Here is a 15,999-nt window from a genome sequence, read left to right as displayed (position 1 = left end):
ACTGCTTTCACTATATGCGTGTCGAGGTTCCGATAAACTCTGATTCATTCCTTTACTCCTCCTCTCTTTGGAAAAGGAAGATATGAGAAACTTGTCGAAGCTATTGTTCCTGATTTTCTGAAGGAAGGATCGTTGCTGAGATTACAAATCTTCACTCTCTTGTTATTTTTATAAAGGACTACAGACAATACTGAAAGCTTTTTCTTGTACTAACTGTGTAATCTCTTCTGTGGAAAAAATATAGTTGTCAACAGCAGAATGAATTGTAAACTTGCATCATTTTCTGCCATTTGCTTTTATTTGTACCTGCTCACCTGTTTCTTTTTTATTTGTACCTGCTCACCTGTTTCTTTCTTCCCTACCCTCACTTTTCTTGAACCTATCCAGTACCTATTCACTGTTTACAAAGAGGGCGTTTTAAGAAAAGTATATTTGATTTGTGGATCCTTTAAAATATAATTGCCTCCAAATGAATACTTAAAAATGTTACTGAAGGTGATTGGAAATGTCAGTAGTCATTGTGCATAATTCAAGAAAAGAAAACCACATAATCGGACTCATTATAAATCTGTTGTAACTGAGATGTGTATTGCAGAGTGCTGCTCTTAACATGATAAAGCTATTCCTCTCTCACCTTAATTCTCCTTTTTTATCCAGGTGTTCCATTAAGTGTTTTCATTTATGTACCCTCAAAAGCCTTTAAATGAAAATACATTAGAGCACCTGGGTGAAAATGAGAATAAAGCTCCCTGAAGAATGACTTTATTATGCATTAAGGGCTTCATTTTCCATTTCTTCCCCAATATACAACTCTCATTGTGGCAAAATTGTTAAACGAGAGCTGGGTTATGTGATGCTTAATGCAAAATCGTTGTTGGTATATAGTAATGTTTTTTGCGGGTTTTTTCAGGTATTCAACTAGAAGAAATGTGAACATTAATTGCTCTAGATTATAAAAATAAAAACTTTTGATAGCTGAAACAAGTAAACTTGTACACAGTGCACTGAGGTATTTGTTAAACATAGGTTGAGGTTTCCTATGATGGTTGAGTGAAATATTGGGTTCAAAATAATACCGTTTTGATGTCAAATTGATAATCAAGTTTCAACATCTGTCAGTTAACTTAAAATGGTTTTAGAGTTAGCATTTGAGTGAATCATTCTTCCGGTGGAAAATTCTCAAGTTTGACTATTATTATTGTTGTATTTGTAAAGCACTTTTTGTGCCAGGCACTCTCCTGAGCACTGGGATAGATCTTTCAATCAATGGTATTTATTGAGCGCTTACTATGTGCAGAGCACCATAGTAAAAGCTTGGGAGAGTACAATACAACAGAATTAGCAGTCACATGCCCTGCCCGTAACAAGCTTACAGTCGAGAAGGTACAAGCTAATCAAGTTGAACAAAGTCCAAGTGCCACATGGGGCTCCCATTTTACCGATGAGGTGACTGAGTCGTAGAGAAGTCAAGTCACTTGCCCAAGGTCACACAGCAGAAAATGGCGAGTCGGAACTAAAACCCAGGTTCTTCTGACTCCCAGGTCTGTGCTGTGTCTACTAGTCCATGCTGCTTCTCGTATATATGGCAAAGATTAAAAATACTTTTCATTTAGGGGAAAAGAAAATCTGAAGACTTGGGGCTTTCTGTTACACCTTCTGTTAGTTTATAGTAGCCTTTCAGATCAAGATGCCCAATCTTGTCATCATAAAATCTCGTCTTGGGAAGCAAAAGCATTAATGGTAATGTATCGTGGCACTAGATGGCAGTGTAGCTCACCTTTGTTCTTTGATAATTTGTTGGCTTGCACAAATAGAGTGGACAGTTTATTCCAAAGTGAAATAACAGAACCGGAGCCCTTGGCATTTTAAATATGGGGTGGGAACTTCAAAATTGACACAGTTTGTCAAAATTTTTTGGGGGGGAAAAATCGTATTTGAGTGCTTACTCTTTGCAGAGCACTCTGCTGAGCGCTTGGAAGAGTGCCTCAGTGACCTCATCTGTAAAATGGGGATGAAGACTGTGAGTCTCACATGGGACAACCTGATTACCCTGTACCTACCCCAGCACTTAGAACAGTGCTGGGCATATAGTAAGCGCTTAACAAATACCAACATTATGATTACAATGTAATAGAGTTGGTTCGCATGTACCCTGCCCATAACAAGCTTACAGAATAGAGGGGGAGACAGACATTCAAATTAATTACGCTCCCTCATTATGAACAGGAAATATGCCACTAATTTTGTTGTATTTTACTCTCCCAAGCGCTTGGTTCAGTGTTCTGCACTTAGTAAGTGCTCAGTAAATTCTGGTGATTGATCGATTATGGATATGTACATAAGTTCTGAGGGTGGGTTGAAAAAAGGGTACAAATCCAATTGTAAGAATGGTGCAGAAGGGAGAAGGGGAAAGGAGGGCTGAGTCAGGGAAGGCCTCTTGGAGGAGATGTGATTTTAATTAGGTTTTGAGGGTGGGAAGAATGATCAGATTTGAAGGGGGAGGAGTTCTAGGCCAGAGGCAGGATGTGGAGAGGGGTCGGGGGAGAAATAGATGAGATCGAGGTACAGCGAGTAGGTCGGCATTAGAGGAGCAAAGTGAGCATGCTGGATTGTAGAAGGAAATAAGTGAGATAAATAGGAGGGGACAAAGTGATTGAGTGCTTTAAACTCTAGGGTAAGGAGTTGCTATTTTGTTGCCGAGTTGGATGGGCAACCGTTGGAGGTTCTCAAGGCGTGGGGAAATGTGAACTGAATTTCACTATTTTGAAGTGGGGCTTCACTTAGTAAAATGTCTAAATGACATCTTAGAGACATATTCTGGGCATTAGAATGAAGTGTGGATTGGAGAAGAGGAGACTGAGAGATGAGCGAGTAGGGTGTAATGAGCCCTTAAAGTTTGAACTGGAGAATTGAGAGGAACAAGGGGATTTTGAGAGTGATGCTTGAGGTGAGAGACTAGAGGAAAAGGAGTTGAAAATCCTAGGCCTAGGACAGAAGATCCATGCCTACAGCTGTCAGATGCTTTTAAGTGCTAATACTGCTGCCCAAATGACTTCTACCTTGCCTTGACTATTGTATCAGCCTCCTTGCTCAACTCCTGTCTCTCCCCATTTCAGTCCACTCTTCACACTGCTTGCCTGGATCATTTTTCCCAGACTGAAGTAGTGATGGTTTGTGCCGAGTCACCCACACTGTCTTGTCCAGGGAGCTCCTGAACCTCCCACTAATGGGATTCTGGAGAGATGCTGCGGGGGACAGGATCTCCTTGCCTTCCCATCTCCCTGCTGCCCTGTGAAGTGGAGTCATGCTTGCCAAGAGGTTCGGGGTCCCCAAGGGCAAGGAGTCCAAGGATGCCTGAAGAGGGCCTCCTTCCCATTCTCTGGGAGGGGAGAGGAATCTTGTACATTGGTCCTGAATTAGGTTTTTTGCCCCAGTCATGCACCCACTTGAGAATGATATTGCCTGTGAGCATGTGCAAGTTAATGTGTTTGTGGGTGTTGAGGTGTGGCTGTGCATCTCTGCGTCCCATTGTATTTCTCTCTTCCCCAATGTACAATTCTTGCTTCTTTCACCTTGACAGGAAGCATGGTTTCCCTATGTTAGTCTACCTTACTATCTCCACCTAGCCTGTTCATTTGTCGACAGTCTATGATTTGTAATTTTTTAAAACTGTTTCTCATTGGAGATTTTAGACTTTAGAATCAAGGGGTCTGCTATGCTCTGTATCCAGTGCAATGTGAGGTTGATGCTCTGTACACTTGGTTTACCAAATTTTCACTATGGCAAGCTTAGAAGGCATACTTATTGCTAGCAGACAGGGCTGTTCAATTTTAAAATGTTTTTATTTTATAACTGGATATATATGCCCAGGGGCCTTTGATTTATTTGTCATTTCAAAACCAAAGAAAAAAGGAACAGCGAAGTAGTGTGGTCTACTGTGGATAGACCATGGGCCTGGGAATCAGAGAGACCTGGGTTCCAGTCCCGGCTCTGCCACTTGTCTGTTGGGTGACCTTGGGCAAGTCACTTCACTTCACTGTGCCTCAGTTACCTCATCTGTAAAATTGGGTTGAAGGTTATGAGCCTGAAGGGGGACATGGATGTGCCCATCCTGATGAGTTTGTATCTACCAGTGCTTAGTACAGTGCCTGGCACATAGTAAGCACTTAGCAAATACCATTAAAAAAAATGTGATTCACCATAGGGAGAAAGTCCCTTGGTTTAAGGATGAATTGGCAGCCTCACTAGGTATCTACAGTATTTTCTTCACAGGCCCAAAGGGAATATTTACAAATACTATAAAGGCTGCTTTTGGCAAATACTACATCAGTCTTAGGTAGAAAGTACTGTAATATTTAGAGTTTGGATGAACGTAATTTGCTAGATTGTAAAATACTTGATGTAAGGATCATATCCATGTACTCTATTGTAGCCTCCTATGTGCTGAGCACAGTGCTCTGCTTTTGGATAGAGCTCAATAAATACCATTGATTTATTGATATAGTAAAACGTTACTATTAGTATACAATTGATATAGTAAAACGTCTTATCATTGTAAAAAGAGTCTTTGGGTGTGGGTCTTAAGGTTAATTTTTAACCTTAGTTTATAATATAATATAATGGTATTTGTTAGGTGCTTACTATATGCCAGGCACTGTAATAAGCACTGGGTTGAATACAAGCAAATCGAGTTGGAAACAGTCACTGTCCTATGGGGGCACACAGTCTCAATCCCCATTTTACAAATTGGGTAACTGAGACACAGAAAAGTGAAGTGACTTGCTCAAAGTCACACAGCAGACAAGTGACAGAGCTGGGATTAGAACCCATGACCTTCTGATGGCCTATGCTCTAGCCACATTTTAATAGTCCCTATTATTCTCTCAGTCAAAAATTAATATTTACATTTTAGAGTTGATGTTAATTTGTACTATCTAGGGAACACAATTTGCCTGTAGAGTAGATCAATAGATTTTAGGCTGATCTTGCTTAACCCTGTTTTTAGTGATGGTTTCCTGGGTAGCCCCCTCAGGCAATTTGCTTTCCCTTTTGGTGCCTCATTTTCCCCAGCTGAAAAGGGAGAATGATAATAAAAATAGTAAATGGCATTTGTTAAGCACTTATGTGTTAAGCATTGTGCCAAATACCAGGAGAGATGCATGCCACAGTGCCTGCCCCACATGGAGCTTAGGGTCTAACTAGGAAGGAAAGCAGGTATTGAATCCCCATTTTACCGATGAGGAAACTGGGCACAGAGAAATGTAATTATTATTATTAGCAACAATAATAAATATAATAGTGATATTTGCTGAGCACTTACTATGTGTCAAACACAGTTCTAAGTAGATTCAAGACAGTTGAGTTGGGCATAGTCTCTGCCCCACAGAGGGCTCTCAATCTTAATGCCCATTTTACAGATGAGGGAACTGAGTCACAAGTAAGGGAAGTGACTTACCCACGGTCACCCAGCAGACAAGTGGCAGAAGCAGGATTTGGGCAGGGATTGTCTCTATCTGTTGCCAAATTGTACATTCCAAGCGCTTAGTACAGTGCTCTGCACAGAGTAAGCATTCAATCAATACGATTGAATGTATGAGTAGCAGCAGGATTAGAATAATAATGTTGGTATTTGTTAAGCGCTTAGTATGTGCCGAGCACTCTTCTAAGCACTGGAGTAGATACTTGCCCAAAGTCACACAGCTGACAGTTGGCGGAGGCAGGATTAGAACCTATGACCTCTGACTCCTAAACCCATGCTCTTTCCAGTAAGCCAAGCTTGCTTCTCTAATGGAGGTATTTGTTAAGAGCTTACTATGTGCCATGCACTGGGGTAGACACAAGGTAATGCAGTTTTCCCACGTGGGGCTCACAGTCTTCATTCCCATTTTTCAGATGAGGTAACTGAGGCCCAGAGAAGTGAAGTGACTTGCCCACAGTCACCGAGCTGACAAATGGTGGAGCCGGGATTAGAACCCACGACCTCTGACTTTCAAGCCCGGGATCTTTGCACTGAGCCCCGCTGCTTCTCACAACTATTATTTATTACCTTATTTATTTCGTTGATTTTATTTATCTTGATGATGTTGACCTGTTTTTGTTTTGTTGTCTGTCTCCCCCGTTTAGACTGTGAGCCCATCATTGGGCAGGGAGTGTCTCTATTTCCCAATTGTCCATTCCAAGCGCTTAGTACAGTGCTCTGCATGTAGTAAGCGCTCAATAAGTGCTACTGAATGAATGAGCGCAGATCCTCAGGCTCCCAGACCCATGGCCTCCCCACCTTCCTCCTTAAGGGAAGCAGCTTGGCTCAGTGGAAAGAGCCCGGGCTTGGGATTCAGAGGTCATGGGTTCAAATCCCAGCTCAGCCACTTGTCAGCTGTGTGACTTTGGGTAAGTCACTTAATAATAATAATAATAATGTTGGTATTTGTTAAGCACTTGCTATGTACAGAGCACTGTTCTAAGCGCTAGGGTGGATACAGGGTCATCAGGTTGTCCCACGTCTTCATCCTCATTTTACAGATGAGGTAACTGAGGCACAGAGAATTTAAGTGACCTGCCTACAGTCACACAGCTGAAAAGTGGCTGAGCCGGGATTCCAACCTAAGACCTCTGACTCCCAAGCCCGGGCTCTTTCCACTGAGGCATGCTGCTTCTCTAATTTAACTTCTCTGAGCCTCAGTTACCCCATCTGTAAAATGGGGATGAAGACTCTGAGCCCCACGTGGGACAACCTGATCACCTTGTATCTACCCCAGCGCTTAGAACAGTGCTTTGCACATAGTAAGCGCTTAAATACCAACATTATTATTATTATTATTATTAATAAGTGATTCAACCAAAGTCACACATCTGACAAGTGGTTGAGCCGGGATTTGAACCCATGACCTCTGACTCCCCACGTGGGACAACCTGATCGCCTTGTATCTACCCCGGCGCTTAGAACAGTGCTTTGCACATAGTAAGCGCTTAACAAATACCACCATTATTATTATTAAGTGATTTAACCAAAGTCACACAGCTGACAAGTGGCTGAGCGGGGATTTGAACCCATGACCTCTGACCCCACGTGGGACAACCTGATCGCCTGGTATCTACCCCAGCGCTTAGAACAGTGCTTGGCACATAGTAAGCGCTTAACAAATGCCATTATTATTATTATTATTATTAAGGGGCGTGGCGATGGTGGGAGGGTGCCCTCGGGGTCTGAGGCAGGAGCAGGGGGAGCCTTGCAGGCCGGGGGGTAGGCAGAGCGCAGGGCGCAGGGTGTCGGTCCGGGCCGCCTACGACGTCGCGGGGGTGTGGCCCGCGTCCTGCCACTCCGTGCCAGCCTCCGGGCCGAGCGGCCGCAACGGGCCACCGAGGGAACCAGAAGGTGAGGTTGCCCCTGCGGGGTCGGGGGGCACGAAGATAGCCGAGCCCGGGGGGTCTGGGCCCTCAGTGGGGAGGGGGAGAAGGTTGGAAGGGAGGGTGCCCACCTTGGTGCCCAGGACCGGAGCTCCCTTCCTCCCCCTCCCCTCCTAGGGCACTGTTGGGGGGGGGCTTTTGGGGGTGGGGGGAGCCCCCCCCGGGAGAGTTGAGGAGGGGGTCCTGAGGGTCCCTCGTGCTTGGTTCAAATCCCAGCCCAGCCTCTTGTCAGCTGGGTGATTTAAGGGCAAGTCACTTCACTTCTCTGGGACTCAGTTCCCTCGTCTGTAAAATGGGGATTGAGACTGGGAGCCCCACGTGGGACAACCTTGAATCCCCTCCAGCGCTTAGAACAGTGCTTGGCACGTAGTAAGCGCTTAACAAATGACATCATTATTATTCCCAGGGAAGGGGGTGCTGGTTCCTAAGGAGGAATGAAGGCTCTCAGTAATGGGGGGTGATAAAAGTCATCAGGCAGGCAGACTGGCACAGGGGCAGAGGCCTGCAGATGGGTCCTGAGAGCCACAGGTGGCCCGGGTTCACCCACCTTTAGCTAGGGTCCACCATAGAGAAGCAGCGTGGCTTAGTGGAAAGAGCATGGGCTTGGGAGTGGGAGTCGGTGGGCTCTAATCCCTGCTCTGCCATTAATCAGCTGTGTGACTTTGGGCAAGCCACTTAACTTCTCTATGCCTCAGTTCCCTCGTCTGTAAAATGGAGATTAAGACTGACCCCCACGTGGGGCAACCTGATAACCTTGTATCCATCCCAGTGCTTAGAACAGTGCTTGGCACATAGGAAGCACTTAAATACCATTATTATTCTTATTATTATTATTCCGCTCAGGGAAGGGGCTGCGGATTCCCCTCAGTAAAGGGGGGTGATAAAAGTAATCAGGCAGGCAGACTGGCGCAGGGGCAGAGGCCTGCAGCTGGGTCCTGAGAGCCACAGGTGGCCCGGGGTCACCCGTGCTGCTGGGGACCACCATAGAGAAGCAGTGTGGCTTAGTGGAAAGAGCACGGGTTTGGGAGTGGGAGGTGGGGGTCTCTAATCCCTGTTCTGCCGCTTATCAGCTGTGTGACTGTGGGCAAGTCACTTTACTTCTCTGCGCCTCAGTTCCCTCAACTGTAAAATGGGGATTAAGACTGTGAGCCCCACGTGGGACAACCTGATTACCTTGTATCTACGCTTGTGCTTAGAACAGTGCTTTGCACATAATAAGCACTTAAAAATCTATCATCATTTCCTAAAAAGGGAAAGGCCCTTTCCTGCCCTGTGGAGTAAAAGGCCCCTGTGGCCCTCACTTCTGAGGACTCCCATAGTCTTACTCGAAGGAAAATGAAGCCCAACAAAATTATCTCAAAAACCTGCCACTCCAATTTGTTTTAGCACCGTCGCTTGCGGGTGTGGAAAGTCCAGAGGTTTTACTATGCTTTTTGGAAGTGTAAATATGAGAGGCGAACTCATCTCTCAGAGGGTGTGGGGTGGCTTTAGCAAGGTTTAAGGAGACCACCCAGGGTTCCACAGAAGAGAGATCTTTCTGATAGGTGGTCCTTGACTACGAGGTGGTCCCCTAGGTTGTACAAAGAGGTGTTCTTTAAAGTAGAAAATTAAATTACACCGGCTTTTTCAGCCTGTGACAACGTGAAAATGGCCCCTTAGTGCGAAAATCCCCACACGTTAAAGTGTGCACTCATTTTCAACATTTGTAGCTACATGAGAAACAGTTTTTATGTAAATCAGATTGCATTGATATGGAAAATAATTGTGCCATTCATTTTTTTAAAAAGATATTTTCACCAGGCAAAACCTATTTTTAAATGGGGCCATTTAATGACCAGGTTGTTTCATTTACCCTCTCACCCCCTTTTCAGTTCATTTGCTGGCCTGAAATGATTGGAAGTGCTTTAATTAAACTAAATCTTATCATGGGTGATCTGTTGGGTTTCGTTTGAATGAATAAATTATGCCCAGTAAAGAGCAGTAAAATGATTCGTTAGTGTAATTTTAGACCTCACCTGTAAAGTTAATAGGGAGAAAGCTGCAACAAACACAAGAAACCTCATTGTTTGGGAAATTGGATATTTCTGAAAGGGACAGATGCCCTGTGGTGAGCCCTATGGAACAGGTGACCAAGGGAATCTGTTCAGTCTGGACAAGGGAAAGATGCAAAAAGGTCTCCAAAGTTTCAGTTCCTTTCTTTACCCTCTAAGATTTTAGTTCCCTGTCAGGTTTATGATCTAGTTCTGTAGGAGTGTCCTTAGAAATCAGAGAAAAGGTTTTTGATTATTTAAGCATATGCCACTTGCCATATTTTTGAACTTCCATGATTGCAATAAGAAGTTCAATAAAATGGACATAATAGTTTCAGAAGTGGAATGGGAAAGACACACTAGGAAAAGTTATTTGCAAAGGACCTGAAAAGAGTGACCAAAGGAGGTAATATGAGCTCCATCTCTGAAGCAGTTGACCTAGTTGATAAAGCATAGACCTGGGTGTCAGAAGGACCTAAATTCTAATCTGGATCTGACACTTGTCTGCTGTGTGATCTTGGGCAAGTCACTTAACTGCTCTGGGCTTCAGCTACTTCATCTGTAAAATGGGGATAAGACTGTGAGCCCCATGTGGGACATGGACTGGTCTGATTAGCTTGTATCTAACCCAGTGCTTAGTACAGTGCCAGCACATAGTAACCACTTAACAAATACCATTAAAAAAAAGATTTAGAAATTAGAATAATTTCCTCACCTGAGGGGGATTAGGTAGGGTGCTTCACTTTCCTGGGGGCAAAGAGATGGATTAAAGTATTTGAAGCAGCATGGCCCACTGGCAATAACACAGACCTGGGAGTCAGAGGTCATGGGTTCTAATGCCGCTCGCCACTTGTCTGCTGTATGACCTTGGGCAAGTCCCTTAACTTCTCTGTGCCTCAGTTATGTCATCTGTAAAATGGGGATTGAGACTGTGAGCCCCACGTGGGACAATATGATTGCCTTGTATCTTCCCCAGTGCTTAGAACAGTGCTTGGCACATAATAAGCACTTAATAAATACCATAATTATTATTATTTCTCATTGTCCGTTCCTAGGATTTAAAGATCCTATATAGGCCAAATTTACACAGTATGTATGTACATCTTAACCCCCATACATAATCAAAATAAGAAAGTGCATACTGCACAGGATTGTCCAGTTCTAGGGAAGGAGCATACATGGAGAGATTAACTCATGAAGAAAATATAATGTCCCAAACCAAACACAGTATTTGTCACCATAAAAGTTTTAGGAGCATGCAGTCTTTTTGTCTTTATTTTTGCCTATTTGTTTTCTTTTTTGCAGGATCTTCTTGCCTAAATAAATAAACAAACAAAAAGAATGTCCCAGGAACCCAGAATTTATTTTTTGCTGTTCTTCTTGAGCCATGCAGTAGCAGTTGTGAAAGCTCCGAATTCCAGGCAAGGTAGGAGGTGGTGGAGAAACAATTTCTCGTTGGATTGGGAAACTCCAATAATGCTAAATTGCACTGGGATGAAGCCTTCTTCATCTTCATTGTCTTTAGTATTTATTGAGGACCTACTGTTTTCTAAGGCCTATGCTAAATTCTTGTGAGAAAGCAATAGAAGTAAAAGCTACGGTCCAGCCCGCAGAGAATTTACAGTCTTAATAGAGGGAGACAGACAAATTATTTTCAAATAGTGGGAGCAGAAGGAAGGGTAAAAACATAAGTGGAATAGAAAAAGTAATTATTATTATATTGATTAACCCTTTTCTATGTGTCAAGCACTGTTCTAAGTCCTGGGGGGCTTCTGTCATAAAAGATGGCCAAGCCCAGGTCCAGTCACCCATATTCCAGGTCTCAGAACCTTCACAAAGGAATTACTTATTGTGTCTCTGGTTTTTGTCACACCTCTTGCCGGCCTTTGTCCCGTCCAGTCATGGTTCTGCTTAGGTGACATCCCTGATTAAGATCTCTTTTTCCCAGCTGGCTCTCCCTTCTGCTTGTCTATGCAATTAGATCGGTGACCTTTGGGCATTTGATATTCACCCCAACCCCACAGCATTTATGTACATATTTTTAAATTATTTATTAAGAATTACTTATTGATATTGTCTATTTCCCTCTAGACACTAAGCTCATTAAGACCAGGGAAAGGTTTCTGCTAATCCTATTGTATTCTCCCACATGCTTAGAACAATGCTCTGCACATTGTAAGTGCTCAATAGTTACTACTGATTGATTGATTGACTGATTAGGCAGTGAGTGAACAAGCAAGTAGGCAGACAATGGGGCAGGCCGTGGCAAAATGCAGAAAACCCATGTACAGTTATAGTGATTGGAACAGAGTGTCCATGTTATGCTGTAATGCCGGAGAAGGGCAGGCAGTTACTAGGAAAGTCACCTTGGTAACTACTGCAGTCTTCATTGTCCATGTTAGCCAACTCTTTTGCGAATTCCTGTCTGTCCTCCCTAGCCAATTCTTTGGTCAGAAACCTCCACACTGATTGCCTGGTCCCAGAAAGCACACTCTTCCTTCTGGTTGTTTCACACCTCCACAGTGGGGGTGTGGGTCAGACTCTTGGAAAGAATATCAGGAATAAGGAAAGGGGGATAGGAGAATAAAGTAAAGGATGAATAAGCAGAGTATATATAAAATGCAGAGGATGAATTTATGTACATAAGTGCTAAAATGAATGGAGGGATGACGTGGCTTGGGCTGGAGAAAGTCAATTAGGGCATACTTGTCAGTGTTCGTGTGTGTGTGTGTGTGTGTGTGTGTGTGTGTGTGTGTGTGAAATGTATGCAGAAAAAGAGGAGGATGGGGAGTTGGAAAGACAGCATGAAGGAGACTATCAGTTTTAGTTTTTAGGGTCATTTTAAATGTACTCCAGCAGGAATGTTTTCAGGTACATGCCATTCAAATTTCCCTTTGTATGTCACTATTAACTCTTAAAGTATTTTTGCCTTAGAAGAAATCCGATTTTAGTTACTTATTCACTTATTCGATTTTTTTTCAGATTTGCCTCCATTATTGCAAAAAATGGCAGTGAGTATTTCATTTTTTAAAACAAAAATACATACTCGATCTTAGAAATTCTTGGGGTTAAACTTGGTCTTTTTGTGCCTTTTAGGATGACATAATAGATGGAAGATATCTGAATGGTAATATATTAACTATGACTTTGCTTTTCATAATAATTTCAAATGTAATGCATCATGGTCTTCTCGTTGGAAGTTCTTTTTTAAAGCTGTCTTTCTGTTTTATTTCCTTGTACAGCTCTTCTTGATCTCATCCAATTTCAAAGGTAATGCTTCCAATATAAGTATCCCAAGGGCAGGGACTCTGGATGTTGAAAGTTCAAGTGGCTTATGATAGTGTGGATCTTAAGACATTTTAAATAAAAATAGCTATATAGTAGGATCATAGACTCCAAAAGGTAGGAGCCCCTTAGTCCATCTCTTTGTCTCAAGGTAGGGTTTAGAGAAATCATAGGACTTCAGCTTCATTAGGTGATTTCTTTAAGCAGAGGTTTTGCATTTTGTTTTTCCTGAGAAAAAGTGATTCAGCAAGTCTTATCGTAGGCCACTGGGATATTTGCAGGAAGAGTTGGAGGAGAAGGAGAAGACTCAGATTTCTTAAGAATTAGCTTAATCAAAATATGTGTGTGTGTGTATATGTGGATATATAATGCATCTGTATATATAGATATATGTATATATGCATATATATTGAAGATACATCTTCTCCAGGAGGCCTTCCCTCACTAAGACCCCTGTTTCCTTTTCTCTCACTCCCTTCTGCATCTCCCTGACTTGTTCCTCTGCTCTACCCCCGACCCCCACCCAGCCCCACAGCCCTTATGTACATATAGATGGTAAGCTTGTTGTGGGAAGGGAATTTGTCTGGTTATTGTTATATCGTACTCTCCCAAGCACTTAGTACAGTGCTCTGCACACAGTAAATGCCCAATAAATAAGACTGAATGAGCGAATGAATTTTAAAAGCCCTCCTACCAGGCTACCTATTCATGCACATAGCCTTCTACCTATCTCACTTTTCCAAAACAACTTATTCATGTTCTCCAATACAATTATCCATGCACTTTATCCCACCTGTCCACTTTAATTCCCCAGTCTACTTATTCCCTTACATCTTCTGTTTCCCCATTTCTTGCTCTATTGCTTCCTCTTCTCATCCTTTCTCTCCTTACTTTTTCTTTTCTGCCCTTTCATGATTACTTGTGTCAAATTCTCCTCATCTTTGTATCCTGTTCTCTCGTGAAATCCTGCTGTGCTGTATCATTATCTTTGTTGTTTTTCTCCCTTGTCAGCTCTAATTTTGTTTTTAACATCCCTATTCTTGTTTCCTTCTTTTCCCTTTTCTGGATTTTCTCTTTCTTGTCCTTTCTCTTTTTACTCCTCTTTTTTTTCTCTCTTTACTGTCCTGATCGTACCCTCCTCCTCAAACCCCCTGAGCCCTGAGGAGAAACTGACTCCAGGAAAGAGGCTGGGGACTCTCGGATCCAGAAACCAAAGAGGAGGTCAGGTCCAAGAACTGGAGGAAACACCAGGAGAAAGGAAGAAATTTCCTTCCCAGTCTCATATGCTGCCTGCAGGCCAGCCTCTGTCCAAGGACCAGTGAGAGGAAGGAAGGGGCCAGGTCAGACCTATGGATTCTGCCCCAGTGATAACCTGTCTCCAGATTCACCTCCTGTGAGGCAGAGCAGGGCAGGGAAGTCCAGCAAGGTGAGTTTGTCCAGCCTAATTTAATCAGTTGCCTTTGCAGAACAGGCAGGTAATACATATGGCATCGCCTCTTCTCCCAAACTTTCATTGAGCCACCTCTCTTCAAATGGGTTGGGCATAGATGGAACAGCCTCGTTTAAGAAAAAATGTGAGTAAGAGGTATATGAGGACATACCTTATAAGGTACAGTGCTACTGTCAGCCTTTCAACCCCAGATGAAAATATTCTCAGTTGTAATAACACGTGTGACCCTTCATTCAGGCTTCTGTGGTCCGAAGCCCAGGCCATTCTGGGCACCAAAGACCATACTTACTGGAAAGGCCATTTCAAAGTCAGATTTCTATAAAAATTGGCCTGAGGCAGCAGTTTGAATGATTTGTCCTCAAGAAAAATTATATTCTAACATAGGAGTAAAGTTTCCCATCAGATTAGTGAAAATCTCTTCCTCATAAAGTGATTATTGCTCCAGCTTCTGCTTTTGTGAATCTCAGTACTCCTTTTCTGGGCCCCGCTCCTCATATCCTGAAATTGCCCCTATATTTCCTTGGTTTCCTCATGTCCTGACTATTTTATTTCTATTTTTTTTTAAACAAGTCATTTTTTAAACAGTCGCTACCCTTGCAGTGTTCCATCAGGGGCCTTGCTGCCTCAGAAGTCACTGACCCCTTCCACAACTTGATTTTCCTGCCTTCATGGGCTGCAAGGCAGCGGGGGAGGAGGACGGAGGTGGGAGAGAAAGTCCGAGGTGGGGTCGGAGAGAGCTGACCAGGACTTCCTCCCCTCCATGGCCTGCCATTCTCGCATCCCACCCTGGCTAGTTGGCTGCAACAGGAACCTCAAGGCATGAAAATGGCAGTGGTGGCAGCGACGTCCCTGTTGTAACCCAGCAGTAGTAGCAGCTGTAAAAAAATGATTGAAAGTTATGGAAATGGAGTGGAAAAACAATAATGGAAGGAGGGATGGTGGGGATCAGGAAGATGTGGAGGTAGGATTCATCATGTGTAAAGGGTTAGGGCAGAGAAGTTGGGAGGGGGCAGGGCTGGGAATACATAGGGGGCATAGAGGGGATGGGGCTGGCCTTGTTCTATCTTGACAAGAAAGAGGTCTTGTTCTTCCTGCTTCACATGGCAGTGCAGCAAATATTGCTGAACTGACAAGTAACTTAGGGAATACAAAGACCCCAATACAACCAACTCTCAATGATCCAGGAAATGTTTATTCAGTTGGCTTATATTCTTTTCCCTTTTGCTCTACCTTTTGGACACTTCCAGCTCATCAGCATTTCTCCTCCCCCCAGCTCCTCTCCTTATGATGCTTATTAGCCACTCTGAATGCAATTGATCTTTTTTTTTATGGGATTAAGTGTTTATTATATGCCAGGCCCTATACTAAGTACTGCGGTAGATACAAGCTGATATTGTTGGACACGTCCCCTGTCCCACATGGGCCTCTCAGTCTGTCAGAGGGAGAGGATTTAATCCCTGTTTTACAGATGAGGTAACAGGCACAGAGAAGTGAAGTAATTTACCCAAGGTCACACAGCAGGCAAGTGGCAGAGCCGGGATTAGAACCTTGGCCCTCTGACTCTCGGGTCTGTGCTCTTTCCACTGATAATTGGCAGTAATCAGTTAGTTTACTTGTGACTTCTCCTCTTTCTCTTTCCTATTATAGTTCTAATGTGTGGACGGCAGAATTGTCACGGAAAGTCATGTCTTTTTTCCAGTCTCAAAATGTTGCCTTTACAATAAGCAGCCTGCAGGTTGGTTTGTATGTATCCCCCTATAATGGTAATCAGTATTCACATTTTGTTGCTAATATGCAAAGATGTTTCTATTGTTAGTAAGATTTCTCTGT

General features: G+C 43.3%; 1 protein-coding gene across 1 annotated transcript in view; it reads left to right on the top strand.

The window, feature by feature from the left end:
- The first annotated feature begins 10,751 nt into the window (after positions 1-10,751).
- The window catches only part of OTOA (otoancorin), a 54,214-nt gene continuing 48,966 nt past the window's right edge, over positions 10,752-15,999 (top strand). The window contains exons 1-5 of the mRNA XM_029057874.2: positions 10,752-10,860; positions 12,417-12,445; positions 12,531-12,561; positions 12,677-12,704; positions 15,817-15,904. Of these exons, the coding sequence (XP_028913707.1) occupies positions 10,776-10,860; positions 12,417-12,445; positions 12,531-12,561; positions 12,677-12,704; positions 15,817-15,904 (261 nt within the window). The 5' untranslated portion in view covers positions 10,752-10,775. The remainder of the gene's footprint in view (positions 10,861-12,416; positions 12,446-12,530; positions 12,562-12,676; positions 12,705-15,816; positions 15,905-15,999) is intronic.

The sequence above is a fragment of the Ornithorhynchus anatinus genome, chromosome 2, assembly GCF_004115215.2.
Source record: "Ornithorhynchus anatinus isolate Pmale09 chromosome 2, mOrnAna1.pri.v4, whole genome shotgun sequence".
Taxonomy (NCBI): domain Eukaryota; kingdom Metazoa; phylum Chordata; class Mammalia; order Monotremata; family Ornithorhynchidae; genus Ornithorhynchus; species Ornithorhynchus anatinus.
The sequence above is the reverse complement of the archived record's forward strand: the minus strand, read 5'-3'. Positions and strand labels throughout refer to the sequence as shown.